Source organism: Euprymna scolopes, chromosome 33, assembly GCF_053919585.1.
Source record: "Euprymna scolopes isolate OS-2025 chromosome 33, ASM5391958v1, whole genome shotgun sequence".
Lineage (NCBI taxonomy): Eukaryota > Metazoa > Mollusca > Cephalopoda > Sepiida > Sepiolidae > Euprymna > Euprymna scolopes.
Genome location: NC_136514.1, coordinates 82,865,043 through 82,888,004, shown reverse-complemented (window position 1 = coordinate 82,888,004; position 22,962 = coordinate 82,865,043). Strand labels below are relative to the sequence as shown.

The window sequence follows — 22,962 nt, the reverse complement described above, 5'->3', positions numbered from 1 at the left end:
ATATATATATATATATATATATTTCGTACCCTCTCTGTAGGAACTTATATCACTGTGTGACTTGCCCCTCCCCATTCATTTGTATACTCCGGCTATCACTCTTTCTTCTCTCTGTCGCTTTTGCCCACTCATTCCGTTTTTTTTAAAGTCCGTTGCCACCGCCGCCCTCATTTTTTTGTTGTTTCATTCGTATCCTCCTACTCCTTCTCCTTTGTGCGTCAACCTTCTCCCCTCCTTTACCTTTGAGTTTTATAGAGCAAAACACATAAAAAGGGACTTCCTCCTCTTACTACTCCTCTGTCGTTTTTTTCCCTCCTACTCACGCTCCCCCCTCCCTTTCTCAGAAAGAGTGAGAGAGAAAGAGAGAGAGAGAGAGAGAGAGAAAGAAAGAAAGAAAGAAAGAAAGAGGGAGAGAGAAAACAAACAAGAGGGGGTACGAAGGATAGAGAGAATAGAGAGGGAGAGACAACAGAATGCTTAGAAAGTTTAAGAGATAATAAAGAGAAAGGAAGTGTGTATATATATATATATATATTTATATATATATATATATATATATATATATATATATATATATATATATATATATATGTCTACTGGAGAAAAGGAGAGAGAGAAGTATAGTTAGAGAGAGAGAGAGAGAGGGGGGTATGGTGGGGAGAATAGAGAGAGTATGTGTACATTTAACGTGAGCACAATTGGGAGAGACACAGAAAGACATGAGAGAAATGGGAAAAGAGACAGGTCGAGAGGGAGATAATCATAGAGAGAGGGAGAGAGATGGTGTGTACACTTAAGAGAGAGAAGAGGGAGAGAGAGGAAGAAAAAAGAGATTATAAAATTTTTCAGGACAGAGAGAGAGAGAGAGATCGAGATCCTAATATATATATATATATATATATAGAGAGAGAGAGATGAGAGAGAGAAACAGAGACATTTATCAATATATACAAATATATATAGAAAGAGAAAGAGAGAGGGCCAGAGAGAGAGAGAATAAGAGAATAAACACGAGATTAATCAGTACATAAAGAGAGTGCGCCCGACCTCTCTCGCAGAAGCGAAACATAGAGCGAATTAACCATGATAGAGAGAGGGTAGCGCACTTGCCGAGAGCTAGCGAGAGATTGTATAGTTCATATAGAGAGAGGGTTGCGCACTTGCCGAGAGGGAGCGAAAGATTAGCAGGTCTATATAGGGAGGGGGCGGCGATAGCCGAGAGGGACAGAGTAAGAACTCAATAGTGAGTGGTTGTTGCGTGTCTCTCTCTTCCATAAGCTCGTCGCTGATTGGTCGGTTGGGCCGGCCACACGCTCGTTCTAATTGGGCGCCCATTGAAAGCACCGACCGTCTTTTTCTTCCCGTAGTATTTTCATGGCGGATTCACAACGTGCAGCGAGACTCTTTTGATTATTTTTCTAAAAAGGATATTACGTACCTTTTGACACCCTCTTTGACCATGCCGCACGTTAGCTCGGGCGGCTCCGAGGACTTCTTCTCTAAGGACGAGGTCAAAGTTTACAAGGACGAAGGGGAAGAAGAAAAACGATCCTCGGAAAACCTTTCCGAGGATAAGCTAGGCTTGGTTACCGAAAGTGAGGAGGTACGTTCTTCTTCAGCCGTCTATCCGTGTCGACCCTTTTTTTTTTTTTTTTTTTTTTTTTTTTTTTTAATTTTTTGGACTTTTTTTTTTTTTTTTGGGATAAAAAAATTGTGCTAAAAAAAATGACCCCTTTTATCCCCCCCCCCCAAAAAGTCGATTTGTGCATAAAAATCGCATTTTTTATAAAACATTATTTACTTCTATATATGTATACAAAAGTATATATATATATATATATATATATATATAAACATGTTAGATTTTCTGGCCATCCTTCCTTTTAAAAGAGATCAAAAACAGATTTAAAAAAAAAAAAAAATATGCCGAATTTCCGATAAAAGCTCGTATTTTTGTAACCTTATTTCCGCTTTTTATTCATATATAAAAACAAATGTGTGCGTGTGTGTATGTATGTATATATAAATATATATATATATATATATATAATATATATATATATTAAATATATAATACTTATGTATAAACATCGATTTTTTTTTCTTTATGAAAACAAAATAAAAAAGTGTGCGCGGTTTTTTCTTTAAAATGACCCTTTTAATTGTTTCCTCCGTAAAACAAAACTAAAAAAAAAAAAAAAAGAAATCACAACAAAAACAAAAAAACTTTCAATTATTTTGGATAAAAATTGCATTTTTGAAACCTTATTTCTTTATTTATTTATACATAAAAACAAATATGATATATCACTCTTCCTCTTTTCTTTGATGACCCGATCAAAAAAGATCTGAGAAACCGCCGATTTGTGGATAAAAATCGCCTTTTTTAACTTCTATTTTTGCTTTTATATATATATATATATATATATATATATATATATATTCCAGTCAAAAAATGTGTATAGTCGTAGATTTTAAAAAACATAATAATCGCCCCTTTTAAAACTATGTTAACGCTGATTTCATTTATACGTAAACTATCTGTATCTATCTTTTATATCTATGTATATAATTTCATTTATAAACATGAAACGATCTCCCCCCCCCCGTCGGCATTAGATCAAAGATGATAAAAAAACGTCGATTTCTGTGTAAAAATCACCTTTCTAAAACCCAATATCTATTTTATTTACGAATAAATTTATGTATATATTTATTTATTAATAACTATGTGTTTATAACTTAAAATCTTTCCTACCCCCTAAGAGATTTTTTCAAATGCATATAATATAAATTTTAAAGAAGTCAGATATAGAAGGGATCTAAAAATATTTGTATATATTTTTATTTATAAAATCTATATAGCCTCCCCCCCGCCCCATACAAGGAAATACATATCATCGATTTTTTGATAAAAATAATTTCTATAAAACCAAATGATTCGTGTGTGTGTGTGTGTATATATATATATATATATATATATATATATATATATATATATGGTGCTAATGCATTTACTGATCCGCGCTATAAATCGTATTTCCAAGTTTAATCAAAGTTTTATGGGTTTTTTTTTTAATTGAATTGTAAGGTTAAAGTACAGAATAGGTACAAAACACCGTCCCCTCCCCATGTTAAGAATGGCTTTTTAAATAATAAAGTTATTATTTCAGCACGGATCACTCTGCATGAGTACCTAAAAGCATGTTAAACTTTTTGTGGAACCTCCAAAGCTTAAGACATGACAACCAGACGATATTTTATCACTCTATTTCTGCCTAGGTTTTATATAAAAAATAAATAGTACTTGTGCACTTATGTTAACGTGCTGAAATAATAACGTTATTATTTAGAAAGCCTTTCTTAACATAAGGACCGAGGATTGTGTTATGTAACTATTCTGTACTTTCACCTAATAATTTAGTAATAATAAAGATATAAAACTAAAATAGCCCAGTAGAAGTGCATAAACACCAAATTATTATATATATATATATATATATATATATATATATATATATATATATATATATACGTGTGTGTGTGTTTTTAAAAAGTGAATATTTGTAGATTTTTAAATGAAAAAAATTGCCTGTTGGGTATGTTTTACTGTCACAGTCCATCGAAAAAATGATCAATATCAAATATAATATCTAACAAATAAATGTTACCAAAGGCAAGATAAGTTACTCTTAAGTTCTACCCAACTCTGTAGTTTTTAGTGTTTTTACTAAAATGTAAAATGTTTAATCAGCTCGAAAAACACGCAAGTTCGATGGGCACGCGACCACAAGAAAAAGTGGCCACAATGTATTTGTTATGCGGACATTTTTTTCTTGTGCTCTCATAACCTTTTGAACTTGCTTGTTTTTCGAGCCGATTAAACATTTTGCATTAAAAACACTACAAAACCTACACAGTTAGGTAGGAAAGTATTACTTTTAAAGTAATATCTTGCCTTTGGTAACATTTATTTATTATATCTTTAATTTTTTGACCACTTTTTCGAAGGACTGTGCACAGTAAAACATACCCTGTATTTCATTTATAAAATGTGTATAATATATTTCGCATATAAGTATGAAGTATATAAAAAATATTACGTATATCTAATTATATAAATCAGAAATATATATATATATATATTTAAAGCAATCTCCGTGTAGTTGAATGTATCCAGAAAATAGTTGATAAAATCCAAATATTAAAGTCGTTTTATTTATTTATTTTTAAACAAAAACCAAAAATACACGTTAAACTGCGTTTCACTTTTAAAAAAAGAAAAGCAAAAAAAAAAAAAAAATTTTTTTAAATCTACTTAAAAAAAAAATTGTTTACAATTTTTTTTATTTCAGGGTAAAAACTCGAGTCTATCAGGACAAAGTTACCCTGGAAATGAAAAATCAACCTCCGGTCGGCCAGAAGATGGTACGTTTTTGTCCCTTTTTTTTTTTTTTTATAAGTACCTCCAGCCTCCACATATATTTGCATTTATTTATTTTTTCTTTTTCAGAAAAAAAAAAATATTTAACGGATGAATGTAAAAAAAAAAAAAAAAAAAAAAAAAAAAGCCACAAACGTTAAAATGTGAAAACTTGTATGTAACACACACACATTTTATATACACACCTATTTATATATGCATATTATATTCATATATACACATTTTATATATGCACACGCACACTTGCACACATATTTTATACATATATATATATATATATATATATATATATATACACACACATATTTTATACATATATATATACACATATTTTATACATATATATATACACATATTTTATACATATATATATACACATATTTTATACATATATATATACACATATTTTATACATATATATATACACATATTTTATACATATATATATACACATATTTTATACATATATATATACACATATTTTATACATATATATATACACATATTTTATACATATATATATACACATATTTTATACGTATATATACACATATTTTATACGTATATATACACATATTTTATACGTATATATACACATATTTTATACATATATATATATACACATATTTTATACATATATATACACATATTTTATACATATATATATATACACATATTTTATACATGTATATATACACATATTTTATACATATATATACACATATTTTATACATATATATACACATATTTTATACATATATATATATACACATATTTTATACATATATATACACATATCTTATACATATATATATATACACATATTTTATACATATATATATATACACATATTTTATACATATATGTATATACACATATTTTATACATGTATATATACACATATTTTATACATGTATATATACACATATTTTATACATATATATATACACACATATTTTATACATATATACACACATATTTTATACATATATATACACACACATATTTTATACATATATATATATACACACACATATTTTATACATATATATATACACATATTTTATACATATATACACATATTTTATACATATATACACATATTTTATACATATATACACACATATTTTATACATATATACACATATTTTATACATATATACACACATATTTTATACATATATACACACATATTTTATACATATATACACACATATTTTATACATATATACACACATATTTTATACATATATACACACATATTTTATACATATATATACACACATATTTTATACATATATATACACACATATTTTATACATATATATACACACATATTTTATACATATATATACACACATATTTTATACATATATATACACACATATTTTATACATATATACACAAATTTTATACATATATACACACATTTTATACATATATATACACATTTTATACATATGTAAGCACGTATTTTATATATACACATTATATATATATATATATATACACATTTTATATATATATATACATTTTATCTATATATACACATTTTATATATATATACACATTTTATATATATATACACACATTTTACATATATATATACACACTTTTTATATACATTTATACACATTTTACGTATATACGCCTGTTATAAGTATATAAATACAAACACATTTCATATATACACATTATATACAGACACATTTTTATATACATTTTATTGTTTTATATATATATAAAAATATAAAAATTTGTTGTATATATTATATGCATATATATACATATATATTTTACACATAAACATTTTATATATTCACACATGTATTTTATATTTATATATATACATTTTTGTATATGCACAATATATATTTTATATACATATACAGATATTTTGTACACATGCATATATTTTTATACACATTTTATGTACACACACATATTTTATATACACACATATTTTACATACATACACGCATACATGTGTGTACAAAACAATATATGTACTTGTATTTACTATAAAAGTGATCAATGCGTGAGCAGAGCTTGGTAGTATAAAAAATATTTTCAACATATTTTTATACTACAAAAAAAAACTATATAATTTGATCCAAAAAATATTATTTTGTAATCAAATTATATAGATTTTTTTTCACCGTAAACTTTCATACTATTAAGCTCTACTTATGGATTGAGCACTTTTGAAAGAAATACTGAACCAGGCTATTATATATATATATATATATATATATATATATATATATATATATATATATATATACTAATAATTAGTGACTTGACTAATTGCATCATCTTTACAGACGTTAGCCATTCAAATGCTCCCCACCAAACCTCAATAATATATATATATATATATATATATATATATATATATATATATATATATATATATATATATATATACCGCTCCCCATCTACGGGTACCAAATTGGTTAAAGGGAAAATTATTCCCAACTCGCATTTAGGTAAAAATGCACTTTCGTATAAATATTTGAATTCATTCAAAAAGTATAGCTAAAACCAAAACATATATATATATATATATATATATATATATATATATATATAATGTATATTGTGTGTATCCTTTTTAGAAATTGAGTCGTCCGTTGTTTGCTTAGAGAAAAAAGATTTTCCGACATAAGTTATTTGTGAAATACTTGTGGCTTTTATTATAATTTTTTTTCTTTTTCTTTTTTGTTTTGTTTTGTTAACGCTATTTAAAAGATGAAAAGAAAATTGTACTGAAAGTCAGGTGCATTTTTTTTTTAATTACTAAACCGCTGCTGCGAGAATGTTGTTTTCCATGGTTATATAAATATAATTGACAAAAAAACAAAAGGCCAGAGGTTCGTGGTTCACACACTCACGACATAAAAATTTCTTGGAATCGGAAGAGAGTCGAATCAATACACGAGTACACGACATCTTCTTGCTCATAAAAGGCCAAGGGCCTTCGATGTCCTTTATAACGATGAAACAAATAATAAATAGAATTAAAATAGACAACTTATCATTAAACGTATTTTTCATGACATTTTTTAAACACGCTTGTTAATTTAGTAATTGTTTAATACACACATTCAGAAACGTACACATGCTCATACGCACACATAAATAAATACGTTGCTTTTTTCCCCGTTATTATAAATCTATATATATTGAACATTAAAAAGTATTTCTAAAATGTTTAATGTATTTGAAACGTTATCTGCTTGTACTTTTAATTATTTAATATATTTTCTTAATCTATCCATCCATCTATCTATGTACGTATATATTACACATTTTTATCTATGTACGTATTACATTTCTCTCTCTCTCTCTCATATATATATATATATATATATATATATATATATATTACATTTCTATCTATCTATCTATATATCTGTATTACATTTCTATCTATCTATATATCTATATATATATATATATATATATATATATATATACGTATATATTACATTTATATATATATATATATATATACGTATATATTACATTTATATATATATATATATATATATATATATATATATATATATATATATATATATATTGCATATTTTTCTCGTAATATATGAGTCACATGTTCAAAATTGTATACACGCACATGGTGTGTTGATTCGTAAAAGAAAGTATTTTTTTCTGTAGAAAATCTAAATTAGGAGAGCTTAATGAGTTGCAGAGCAAGAGAATAAAACTTAAGGAAAAAGAAAACTATGATATATTACTACAATGTTTTTTCTTCTTTAAACTTAAACTTATAGCTCATCTTTAATATATGCAAGCTAAGCGCATTCTATCAATTTATATAAAAATGAAATCTCAAATTGACAAATCCCCGTTTTTTTTTTATGGTATAGTATCTTACTTCGATGAGCAACGGTCCTAAAACTTATACAAGTCCCGCGTCGTCTTCTTTTCCTATTATCTTTTTTGACCCTATTATTGAACTTATTTTTGACCAAATATCTATTTATTAATCCAAGCACCATTTTTATCTAGTTTGAATCAACAAAAGAGATGTTTTCATTTTAAAAAATAATAATTAAAAAAAAAAAACTATTACAAATACACGATAATCAAAAGGTATTTACTGTCAAAATGGTATTACAATTCTCATTTTCCCCCTAAACGAGATTTATTTTTTAATTCATGTTTTTATGATTATTATTATTATTAAAAATAATTATTTATAGATCAAAAAATGAATATATGTTTCTAATTTACGTGTTTTTAGTTTTTCCTTATAGCAATTATGTCTTTCATCTTTTTTTTTTTTTAAAGAGAGATTTAGAAGAAAAAAAACTATAAAAATCAACTATGAAATAGCAAGGTGTCTGTAATATTTAACCGATTTGTTATTGAGTTATTGATTAAATTTATATAAATCATTGCCTTTAAGACATTCGTTATTATTTAATTCACATAATATTATGCGATTACACGTAATATTTATTTATTTCCGTAAATATTTCCTTACTAAATAGCGCAAATGTCATGACTGTGATTATTGGGTCAACGTTTTTGTGAGTGCACAAAAACAATCTCGGAGGTTCCCAACGATCTTTATTTTTTATTTTAATAAAATATTTATAACTTATTTTTATTTATTATCATTTATTATAATTTATCAGTGTTTTTTTATTATTATTTGATTTCGTTTGGTTATTTATTTTCATTTTTTTTTTTTTTAATATTGTTTATTGGCCAACATAGTAGTTTGAAGTCGAAGCCGGTGTAACTAGAGACATAGTTCCTGCTGAAAAGAAGTCCTTTTAATGCGATCATTAACAAAAACAAAAATCGTGCGTTGTAGGTTTATAGCCCCCCCCCCTTTGCGGCGGGAAACTGGCGAGGATGAGCCATTTCCCTTCGACCTCCTGATTAAACAAATATATATATATATATATATATATATATATGACAAAAAGTCTGTATTCCAAGATGTTGTCCATTTTACCGTTTATTTCTTTCAGCATGTTAAAATGGTCAATTTGTGACAATGCTTGTCTTGTTTCGTAGTATAAAGATCATCCATACAATTGTCAATTTTTGAATTTGTATACTTATTGTACCGTGCTGAAATAAATAACGTTATTTAGAAACCCATTTTTAACATAAGGAGGGGAGGGTGTTTTGTAACTATTCTGTACTTTCACCTAACAATTTAATGATGAATATTAATAATTTTGAATATGACTTCGCATTATTATTTATAACTGTTGGCTTAATTTTTTTTTTATTTATATATTAACAATGACATCGTTTTTTAACGAACAATTAAAAAAAAAATATTAGATAGTGGTAAACGTTGTTTGTTTTTAGCTTTTACCGTCAAAAAATATCACGTGACCTAAATTTTACGAGGCCAGAAATTTGGGGCTACTCAAATACATCAGTACCACACAGTTTTGTCTCTCTCATATTAATGGCCCCCCCCCCCCAAAAAAAAACAAGAAAGAATAACTTCATATTTGTATTTATTTATTTATTTATTTCGGATATTATAATTGTTTCGACATAAATCAGACAATTTTAAATTTTATATCATTTTTAAAAATGATATAAAATTGATGAAATTTACGTCTCATCAGATATGTTTAAAAAAGAATACACAATTCGTACGTAATATATATATATATATATATATGTGTGTGTGTTCCCATTTTGGGGAAGAATTCCATCAAAGTGCTCGATTACAAAAAAAAAATTCAATATAAGAGCATATTTATTTATTTAAAACTGTACAAAAGGTCAGAAAAACTTTGGTACCGTCGGTTTCAGAAACAGAAAACAATATGGCTGACGAGAACCTAACATTATTTACCACTAACTGGTCCTCCTTATGTTAGGCTTGAAACCGACGGTACCAATGTTTTTTGACCTTCTGTACAGTTATACATATATGTGTGTGTGTGTGTGTGTGTGTGTGTGTGTGTGACGTTACACTTTTCTGTTGTTTATCTTAATACAATGTTTATCTTAATAGTAACACTATTGCTACGAGGCTCTGTCGAGACGGGTATTAGGTCCTTTGTGAAAAACTAAAGATCTGTTGTGCCAATTTTGGTATAACGCTTCCATGTTTTGAAATGCGTGTGTGTGTCTTTTTTTTCCGAGTCAATAACGCGTGGAGATGCGTATTCGTTTCGTTTCGATCGAATCTCCTTGGCACTCTATTTTCTTATAAATATAGGCTATATTTTATACATAGCAAATAATACAACTATTAAATACATTGAAAAAAATTTTTTTTTTTTTTTTTTTTTAATTTAATCCGTTCTTTATTTCTTTTATTTATTTAAAACTAGAAGATTATGTCTGTTTACTTTTCCGTCCCCCCGAGGAACTTTATGACGTTTAAAAATAAAGTTTAAATGAAATCAGATATCGTTCTGAATTAGTAATGAATAATTAGTAATAAGAAATAAAGTATCTGATCTTCGGGTTAAGATCACAGTGTAGTATCTGTTCTGATGCTGTTACACTTAAGGAGTCAATGGAGTGGAAACCCTTCTTCTATACTAGGGCATTTTTTTTTTTTTTTTTTTTTTTTGCCTACTTTCAGAATGTCAAATTTTGCTTTAGTGGGATAATGAATAAATAAATAATAGCATCAACAACTACTCAGTAATAATTAGGCAATTAAAAATCTTAATTTATTGTTCTACGGGAGGTAACTTTATTTTACTAAAAATATTGTTCATTTAAAAAAAAATTACTCCCACTTGTTTAATAAAAATTACAATATCGTCGAATTTTACTTTTTTGTTATTATTGGTATAAAAATTGTTATAGTAAATAAAGTAGTTGAAAAAAAAAATTCTTTCTTACAATTCGTAGTAAAATAGACTTACCTCCCTTAGAATAATGAGTTAAGATTCCGATTTGCCAACAATATAGCGTCTCTTAATGTTTAAAAGCTCTATTGGTGAGTCTAGGCACTCTACAACTATTAAAATATTGGAAATCCTTTTTTTTTTCTTTTGAAATTAATGCTTTGTTTCTACAACACTAATTTTTTATATAGCTTTTTTTGTCAATTTAAATTTAAGAGTTACATCTTTTTTATAATTTAATAGTTGAAAGTACAAAATAGTTACAAAACAGTCACCCCCCCTCTTTCCATGTTAAGAATGGCTTTCTAAATAAAAGTTATAATTCCATCGCGGTATCATACGAGCATAAGTACCGATAATATATCTCTCTTCTCCACCCACTCCCATGCATACAAGGAGCTTATTTATGAAGTTGAAAAATAAAGTTTAAAGAAGTCGCATGTCATTTTCAAACGACCCTATGATGAGGATAATAATAGAAACTGCTATAGACGTCCAATTGTCTACTGTTGTACACGCTTTAACCCTTATCCTCGGGTGGCCTCTTGGCTTTGATAAGTGGCGATGCCTTTGTAAAAAAAAAAAACAAAAAAAAACACGAAGGAACATCACATGGAATCATAAAAGATGTAACTGTATGATTGAAATTTAATAATACCCTGCCTCCTCATATTTTTAGTTTTTTAATTTTTACATATCTATTTTTTTTTCTGTGTGTATGTCATTATAAATTTACGCCACACCAAATAATCGAGGAGAGTCAAGAAGGATGGAAAGACTGAGGAGAGAAAGCACTAACCAGACCTCCACTGGTGGAGTGCAGTGGTGCAGTGCACTGAGAACTGGGGCCTTAGGGAGGCTTGTTGCTATCCAAATTCCAGTGAAGACCAATGGTCGCCGCCAACGAGAAATAAATGGTAAGCGGCTGTTACGATGACGCAAATTCACGTGCAAAGGTTATCGAAAGTGGTGGAGAGTACTGGGGAGACTTGTTGTCACTCAGATTTCAGGGAACACCACAATAATAATAATATTGTCATACGAAAAGAAATAAAAGATGCTTGTACAAGTAAAACAAAAGTATGTTTTTCGAAAAATGTCTATTGCTAAAACGAAACGGCAGCCATTACAGTTGCGAAAATGGAGATAAGTATCACCTGCATTCGCAATCTTCAAGGTGTTCACATGTAGGAAAAATGCCCCCCCCCCCAATTTTTTTTTCGTAAATATTACTTTTAGCTATAAAATTTTTGTATTCGATAAATTTTCGTTATTTTTAGATATATTACTATTTTCGGCATGACAAGTAAGTAATATTGTTTTTGCTTAAGAAAATAAAGAAAATTTTTAATCGATTTGTTAAACAATTTCTTAACAAGAACTAGAAAAAATTAAAAACAAAAACTTATCATTTATGCCGCGTCCCACCCCAGAAAAAAGAAAGCAAACTTTTGTCTCGTGTGTGTGTGTGTGTGTATATATATATATATATATATTGTGTGTGTGTGTGTGTATGTATATATATATATATATATATATATATTGTGTGTGTGTGTGTGTGTGTGTGTATATAATGGTCAGTGTTGTTTGTGGGGAAAGGATTGTCATTGGACACTTTTAGGGTCCTTTCTTCTCCCTTATTTTATTTATTTCTTTATACCACGGCTAACTGCCCTCTATTTTAATCCCTAAAGAACGGAGGGGGTTGCATATCAATGGTTTCAGGGCTATTCTATATTTTCTATCTCAGCACTCAGACTCAGCATCTTAAAAAAGAAAAGAAAGCGGCTAAAGTAATCTGAAAGAAATATGCTAAACAAAGGGACCCTATTGATTAAACGATTCGAGTGTATAATATATATATATAATATATATATATATATATATATATATATATATATTTGTTTGATTTAAATATTTTTTTAAAATCGGGAAATGTTGCGTTGGTTTGATTTTTTTTTTTTTTTTTTTTTTTTTTTTTTTTTTTGTAGTATCATTTTTAAATTTATTTAGAAACGTCATATTTGTCTTTTTGAAAATGTTTCTATCTCTCAATATATATATATATATATATATATATATATATATATATATATATATATATAATAATGCTTATACTTAAATTAGATAATCTTATAATAATAATATTTTATCGAATAATTCCTAACATTAATCAAAAAAGAAAAAAGAAATTCGTCTTTAATTTTAAAAAAAACACAAAAACCAAAACTCGGTCGTGCGTGCACCGACCGCATTTTCTTTTCAATTCATAAAATTCAAATTCGAGAAGGAAACGCGGTCGTTTCGCGAAACGAAAAATTATTTCAAATATTTAAAATTAAATTTAAAAATCATAATTTAATTAAGTAACACCATTGTTAATAGTTCGTTTGTTTATTCTTTTTATTTTTTAAACTTATATTCTTAATATAAATAGATACCTAGCTATCCTTCCTTGTTTATGTGAGGTGGTTATTAAGTGGGGGTTCAGTTTTATACTTGATTGCATAGGTGGATAGATCCTCTGACTTTTGGACCATCCCATCAATTCTCTTCAAGTATTGGGAAGTGCTTACTTCTCCGCCCTGGATTTTCTATTCTGCTCCCGCCCCCTCTTTTTTTTGTGACTCTCGTGTACATATCCCTTTTTTTCTTCTTTTTTTTTTTAATAAGATGACACTTATTTTATTTTATTTTTTTTTTTAATTTAGTTGATAATTTAAAGATTTCTAACCATTCACTATTTTTTTCCAAAAGATATATATATATATATATATATATATATATATATATATTGATAGAATTTTCTAGTTGAGTTCAATTTTTACGTTATCTTTTGTTCATGAAATTGTTAGGTGAAAGTACAGGATGGTTACAAAACACCATCCCTTTCATCGGGTTTATGAATAATAACGTTATTATTTCAACACGGTCCGTAATCTGCGTAAGTACGTGCACTAGTTTGATATGAATAGAAACGAAAATAAAAAATCTTACAACGCACACGTCGATTTTCCCCCCATTTTCGCCTTTATGCACACACGCAGACACACACACAGTGTCACATATATATATATATATATATATATATATATATATATATATATATATATATATATATATAGTAGAAATGGTAATTAATAAAAACTGAAGAAAGTGCTCAATACTGTTGTAGAGCAAATATGCGTTTTATTTTTTATTACCGTATCTTTCTGTTAAGTTACATTATTGTTTCAGCTACCCGGCCGATTTTTTTGGCCGTCTGAAGCTTCCTCAGACTTTTACAGAAAACGTGTGCGCGTGTGTGTGTATATATATATATATATATATATATATATAAAAACTTATTGAAACAAAGCCTAGAAATTAAGGTATTATTATACAAACACCGTGACAGCGTTAGGGTTAGGGTTAATTCGCTGTCACGGTGTTTGTATAATATTACCGAAATTAACGAGTACTTAAAAGAATGTTATTAGTTGGTCTTGTTTTTATTGTACTTAACCGCTTTTTTTGACTTATTAAAAAGTACTAATTCGATTAAATAATCGGTTAGTTGCATTTAAATGGAACATAAAACGATTAAATAACGATTGTTGTTTTTAATTATTTTTTGTAATTTAAAACGATTTAATTCTTGATTCGTTAAAATGTTCTGACTTTCAATAATTTCCGTTTCATTAAAAATATATCACGTTGAGGGACATATACTTTTCTGAGAAGTTAAAAGCGTAAAAAAATTACACACCTGTAGTACGTTTTGGTGTGTGTGTGTATATATATAATTTATATATACATTTATATCCGTATATAAATTTATACACGTATATACATTTATATACGTATATAAATTTATATGCATATATATTTATATACGTATATACTCATATATGTGTACATTTGTATATCTATGTATACATTTATATATATATATTTGTGTATATATGTCTACATGTATGTATACATACATATAGGAATGTATACATATGTATACATTTCTATATATGTATGTATACATTTCTATATATGTATGTATGCATTTCTATATATATATATATATATATATATGTATGCATTTCTATATATATATATATATATATGTATGCATTTATATATATATATATATATATGTATGCATTTCTATATATATATATATATGTATGCATTTATATGTATGTATGCATTTCTATATATATATATATATATATATATATATATATATATATATATATATATATATGTATGCATTTATATGTATGTATGCATTTCTATATATATATATATATATATATATATATATATATATGTATGCATTTATATGTAGGTATGCATTTCTATATATATATATATATATATGTATGCATTTATATATATATGTGTATGCAATTATATGTATGTATGCATTTCTATATATATATATATATATGCATTTCTATATATATATATATATATGCATTTCTATATATATATATATATATGCATTTCTATATATATATATATATATATATGCATTTCTATATATATATGTATATATGCATTTCTATATATATATATATATATATGCATTTCTATATATATATGTATGTATGCATTTCTATATATATATATATATATATATGCATTTCTATATATATATATATGCATTTCTATATATATATATATATATGCATTTCTATATATATATATATATATGCATTTCTATATATATATATATATATGCATTTCTATATATATATATATATATATGCATTTCTATATATATATGTATGTATGCATTTCTATATATATATATATATATATGCATTTCTATATATATATATATATATATATGCATTTCTATATATATATATATATGCATTTCTATATATATATATATATATATATATGCATTTCTATATATATATATATATATGCATTTCTATATATATATATATATATGCATTTCTATATATATATATATATGCATTTCTATATATATATATATATATATATATGCATTTCTATATATATATATATATATATATATGCATTTCTATATATATATATATATATATATGCATTTCTATATGTATGCATTTACATGTATGTAAGCATTTCTCTATATGTATGTATGCATTTCTATATATATATATATATATATATATATATATATGTGTGTGTGTTTATATATTTACATATTTTTTTAATCAAACATATATTTAAATAATCCAAATGCTACAAGTATATTTAAATGATACTTCAACTCTCTCTCTCTCTCTCTCTCTCTCTGGGCTAACATCAAATGCAAATTTCATGGACAAAGCTTCATTTCCTGGACTTGCCCGCCTGTGGAATTCTGTCCCGCTAGCCCGCTTTCAATTTGACTCTTCAAGTCCAATGCAAACAAGTTCTTGTTGAACCGTCCCTTTAAATAATCGAATCATAGCCGATTTCCACCACTAACGATTACTGCATTGTTATCCTCCATTGGTGTTCAGGCCTTGATAAGTGTTCCTTTTAATGCGTAAAAAATTGTCTTTTATTAAAAACGTTTTTTATGTTTATTTCCTACAACATTTTTTATTATACGCCAACAAATAGGAAACAGAAAAAAAAAAAAAATAATTATACAAAATATTGTTAAAACCCCACCCAATATATCTGACGGTAACATGTTGTGTTGGTTTCTAACAGTATTTTTTAATATTTTTTTGTTTTAACTCATAGATATGCAGAAGAATATCTTTTCTTTGTTTTGTCATTTATTTGTTATATTTTTAATTTTTTACCACTTCTACGTACCTCTGTGGATTGTAAAACTAACTCGAGGAAAGTTATAAACATATTTTTCTTTTTTTTTTTTTTTTTTAAACATGTATATATACATCACAAGTAATATACATGGATATAACGTGTAATTCGTATCATGCGCTCTCTCTCTCTCTCTCTCTCTCTATATATATATATATATATATATATATATATATATATATAGTTACATTAGTAGCCTGGCCAAAGGGGAGACAACCAAGTAAAAAAAAAAAAAAGAAAGTAAAATTCATCCCAAGCAGCAAAACTGAAGCTGGCCTGCCAGGACCCTATGTATACAAGTGTAGGCAAATTTGGGCATATTTTATTGGTTGTAAAATTTTAACCATACGATGGTATTATAATCGTCAAAAAGCCTGCCAATTTTCATGTAGTTTCGTACCATAGAACCGGAGATATGAGCATTTCAATATTCAGTTTGGCTATGAGAGTGTGTGTGTATATATATAATATATATATATATATATACCACCTTTTTTGGCAATTCTATAAATTCGAAATCTCAGCGACTATTGATCAGAATTTAATAAATGAAGGCTTGTTTGAAATGTAATGACCTGAATTATGTAATAGGCTATGTGACATTTGCCCATAAGTTTGCACGTTAAGAGGATCGTCCATCATCCAGAGCATATTTTTGACACTTTTTTACAGGCATAAAATATTTCAATCATAGCTGTTTGTGTTCCTAATTTTGCATATGAATTACAAAATATCTGATGTTTCCCCAAAACCTCTGGGCTTGATGGAGGGGAAACTTAAACTTGCTGCTACGGTTTCAAATGATCCGAAATAACAGCAAGGGGAGACTTGATTCCAAATATTTCTCATATGTTATATCTTCCCTCTTTGGTTTTCATACATAAAGTAAATTTCAGAGTATCAGGATTATTTGATACTTTTTTTCAAAAGAGGAGAGATAAAACATATGAGAAATATTTGGAATCAAGTCTCCCCTTTGCCGTGATTTCAGATCATTTGAAAGCATAGCAGCAAGTTTTAGCCTCCCCTCCCACAAGGCCATAGATTTCGAGGGGGAATATATATATATATATATCTCAATGAGAAATGGGAATTAAATTGTAAATTAGAATTTACAACAATTTATTTAACTTGTATACCTTGTCGCCTAATAAATTTGTAGTAAATTTTAATTTACAGCGTTTAAATTCTATTTCTTATATCAATGCTCCGTTTCGAATATTGAGCTTTTGCATCTGGTTAGGATGAATATAAAAATTAATATTAATACTTGCTTTAAGTTTAGAAGATTATTCAATTTCTGTAGAAATATATTTTTTTATAATATATACCAATCCTTATTGAAGAAGCCCAATGTAATTACAGAGCAATATAGAGAATAAATGACAAAAAAAAACTATATTCCAAATTTCATGATGTTGACCATCTTATTATTTATTCCTTTAATTCAGTTGACTTATACAATTCTTGACAGTATCTGTTTTGTAGCGCAAAATCAATCACATAATTATTATTACTGTTAAGGGCATAATAGATTCACTGATTGATATAATAATTGATTGATTTTGTGCTATGAAAAAGGTAGTGTCAATAATTGTAAATGTCAACTGAATTAAAGGAATAACTTATCAGATGGTCAACATCATGAACTTTGGAATATGGTCTTTTGTCATTTATTCGCTATATATATATATATATATATATATACGTGCACATATTGACCAAGTTTTACATTGTAGCTTCAGTGTTCTACTGTTTTACTACTGCTTATAGTTAACATTTGAAGTATATATATTATATCATATATATATATATATATATATGTTCTATTATTTAGATTTTTATACTCCTGTATCCATATTCATATATTGTTTCCACGTGATATATCCTGCGTACTTAAATATCTACATATTGTTTTCTTAAATTTTTTTTTTACAATTTATGTGCTAAGCAGCAAAACTATAGCCAGCCTATTACTGTTCATTTTCCGAAGTATTTTTCTTTGAAGAAAAGAGCCATTCTTTGAAACTTTATGCACGAAGGAATTTTTCATTTGTATCGCTTGTATCGAACAACGTAATTTCTAATCTACTTTGCATTGATTTTACAAAATTTTACATATATGTATGCGTATATATATATATATATATATATACATACATATGTATATATTTACATATGTATATATTTATATACGTATATATTTACATATGCTTATATTTATATATGTATATATTTATGTATGTATACATTTATATATTTATATATTTACGTATGTATATATTTATATATGCTTATATTTATATATATGTATATATTTATGTTTACATTTATATACGTACATTTGTATATCTATGTATGCATTTATACACACACACACACACACACACACATATATATATATTTATGTGCACATGTGACATAAACAAGAAAAACCTTATTTCATGGGGTTTCGAAGAATGCAATTCTTCTCATCAGAGGGAATATATATATATATATATATATATATATATATATATATATATATATATATATATATAACAAAAGCCTATATTCCAAAATTTATGATGTTGACCATCTTACAATTTATGCCTTTGATTACGTTGACATTCACAATTCTTGACAGCACCTGTTTTGTAGCGCAAAATCGTTTAATTATTATATCAATCAATGAATCTATTTTGCCCTTAACTCCTCAGAAGAAATAGCAACAATCAATCCACAAAAATAAAATAAAATGCATTTGGGCATGATTACAAAATCCAAAAATTGGAAGAGAAGTTTCAATTACCTTTTATTTATTCTTTTATTACGCCATTTTGAATGGACAGTTTACATGACTTGTAAATTCAATATGAAATAGAACTGTGTGTGTGTTTGCCTGTTAGACAACATGATAGTTACATTATTTGGCATTTTATCGAAAACGCACATAATTGTTTCTGCACGTTATAAAGATATACATTTTTCGTGATATACAAACTATATACAAAAAAAAACCCAAAAAAAACCTGATCAGTACACATTCTCTACCATATAATAAGTAGCAGGCCGCCCGGCATTGCCCTGTCGTAAAATACACTTAAATATGATATTTTGATTAATGCAGATTTCGTATTTATTATTATATCATATTCGACTCCATATATACTAATGATTTAAAAAGTTTTAAAAAAATAAATGACTTGTGCGCCACCACCGAGAATTGGAACTAAAACGTTTACTTACGATTTACGTTTTCGTTTGACGTTAATGCCTTAGCTATAAAGACATGTTTGCTGCAGGGCTAAAAATTAAAACATGAACCAATAGCTATTACATTACGCATGCGTATTCGTAATGCCGTCATTCAACATTCATCTGGCAAATTCCATTTTTTAAATTTTCACACTTTTGCACCGATTTTCACTGGCGAAAACACAAATATAAAGTACTGCATGTGTTCGAATACCCTATATATTAAGTTTCATGCCTGCAGACCAAAAACTGACAGGAGTTTGGTATGCAAAATGTTTGAAACAAATATATAAACTCACATAAAAATATATAAAGAAAGAGGTTTGTGTTTACTATAACTTTTTTATATAAATATTATGCAAGTATAAATCATGTAGAATATCTGCATGAATATAATTACACGTAATAGTTAACTAAAGATGATCAAACCGAAAAAAATAAATAAACTAATAGGGAATTAATTAAAGTGAATGTTTAAAAGAATATGCAAATTAGCTAAATATTTTGCAGATTAATGCGATTCCACGACCCATATATAACAAACATGTATTTGCTTTTTAAATGATTAGAAAAAAAGGGTTTTTAATATGAATATACACAACAAAAAAACTAAATTTAAAGGAGTACCTATTTACTATGCCTCCCCACGGGGCAGAGTTAGACACCAGGGTCGTTTTTTAACGTGGAGAAAAGGTACAAAAATAAAAAATTGTCTCAGTTGTGAAGGACTGATCCTCCACTGAAAGAGAACAAGAAATGGAAGTGCAGCATCTGAAGAACAGATACTACACTTTGATCTTGACCAAAAGGCCAAGTAAAGTAAATTTAAAGGAGTATAGATAGCCGTAGTGTGCGCTTTTGAGTTACTGCATAAACTTTTTTAAACATGATGTATTGTATATATTCACTAACTTTTTATGCAAGCATGATTAATTTCATAATTGTGTATTTTGCCTTAATACATTAACCTTAAAAATTTATTGCCTATTTCGCAAGCCTCTTTCCTCTGAGAAGTATTGCATTTTGCGAAACTCCGCGATTAAAGTCTTGTTTATTTGTACTCCTTGTCGAATAATTAAATCTTTTGTATACTTTCTTTATAGGTTTATAATGTTATTTTGAAACTTTTAATTAATTCAATAAGATTTTTCTATTATATATATATATATATATATATATATATATATATATATATATATATATATATATAATTCCCGAAACAGTGTTTCATGGTAAACAACTGATGATTCCTGAAATTAAATTAGGACTATTGTGAATTCGAGAAACAAGTTGATTAATCGATTGCAGGTGATTAAATGACTTACTGGCAAAATCATTTTCCAGTGAATGATTAAAAAAAAAAATGAATTATATCGCATTAGCTTTCAAGATTAACAAAGGTCTAACACACACACACACACACACACGTAACGATTGCACCGAAAGGGACGGCTAGAATCCTGAAAAGATCTCTTGGTTGGACTCACTAAAATAGGGGTAAATGTCAGACATCTGGTTGGATGTCCCATCCCCTAGAAGAAAAAGTTTAAGAAAAATGAAAAAAAAAAAAAAAAAGAAAGGTGTATATATATATATATATATATGACTACTTCATTTAATCACATAAATTAATATACGAAAATATAATTTTATGCATAAACTTTAAGTATTTACTTCAACAGTGCTTAATACATAGGTAGAGCTAGGTAGTAAGTTATAAAAATATATATGGCAATTAAGCTACACAGAATATTCCGTGTTTAGATTCAAAGCTGATGCAGTGCACTCAGTTCATATGGATATATTTTTTATTTTTGAAATCACACCTTTTATATATATATATATATATATATATATATATATATATATATATATATAAGAATCGATAGAAAATTGACTCTATAATGATATATACGAAATCTGCATAAATTACAATATCATATTTAAGCGTATTTTACGACCGGGCTACGCCGGCTTAAATAAATACTTTTGCAGTTTTAGCAAAAGAGCTACAATAATATCAGGGTCTCTTCATTTATGCTGACCATCCACAGAATGGCAACATCAATATATTACATGTGAAAAAGCTGTGTAATTTCCATAGATTTCGCCTGTATGTGTGTGTGTACAGGGCTCAGGGCTCTACATTGCGAGTTGAACAGTCGCATTTGCAAGTGATTTTTCAAAGTGACAACTAGATATAATAATACGCGTATCTTTTGGCGATTGTATTTCTTTCACTGAAAATGTTCCAAAGCTCATTACTGAGTGAAAAATATCTTTTCAACTTTTTTTTTTTATAAAAAAAAACAAAGTTAAATTATTTAAACAATAAAAGTTTAATAGAATATACTTTTTTTTTTTTTTACGAAAGCTGTTAAAAAAAATATCTGAAAAAATTAGAATGTTTATACCTTTAAGTATCAACATAAAATTTGTTGTATATTTAGAATTACACTTATTTAAAAAAAAAACACAGAAAATATTTATGATGTACATACTCGTCACAGAACGAAGATGTCATATTCTAAAAATCATGTGGGTTTGGCTAGTATCTTTTCTATTTGGCTAGTAAACGAAAATATTTAGTTGTCAAAGGTCAACTAAAGATAAATTTGT

General features: G+C 26.8%; 1 protein-coding gene across 15 annotated transcripts in view; it reads left to right on the top strand.

The window, feature by feature from the left end:
• The first annotated feature begins 1,207 nt into the window (after positions 1–1,207).
• LOC145258331 (transcription factor 7-like 2) overlaps positions 1,208–22,962 on the top strand; it is a 764,652-nt gene continuing 742,897 nt past the window's right edge. For 2 of the 15 annotated variants that reach the window (XM_080116493.1, XM_080116494.1), the window contains exons 1-2: positions 1,208–1,603; positions 4,356–4,428. In XM_080116493.1, the coding sequence (XP_079972619.1) occupies positions 1,460–1,603; positions 4,356–4,428 (217 nt within the window). In that variant the 5' untranslated portion in view covers positions 1,208–1,459. The remainder of the gene's footprint in view (positions 1,604–4,355; positions 4,429–22,962) is intronic. The other 13 variants (XM_080116497.1, XM_080116489.1, XM_080116495.1 and 10 more) reach the window with 12 other exon arrangements.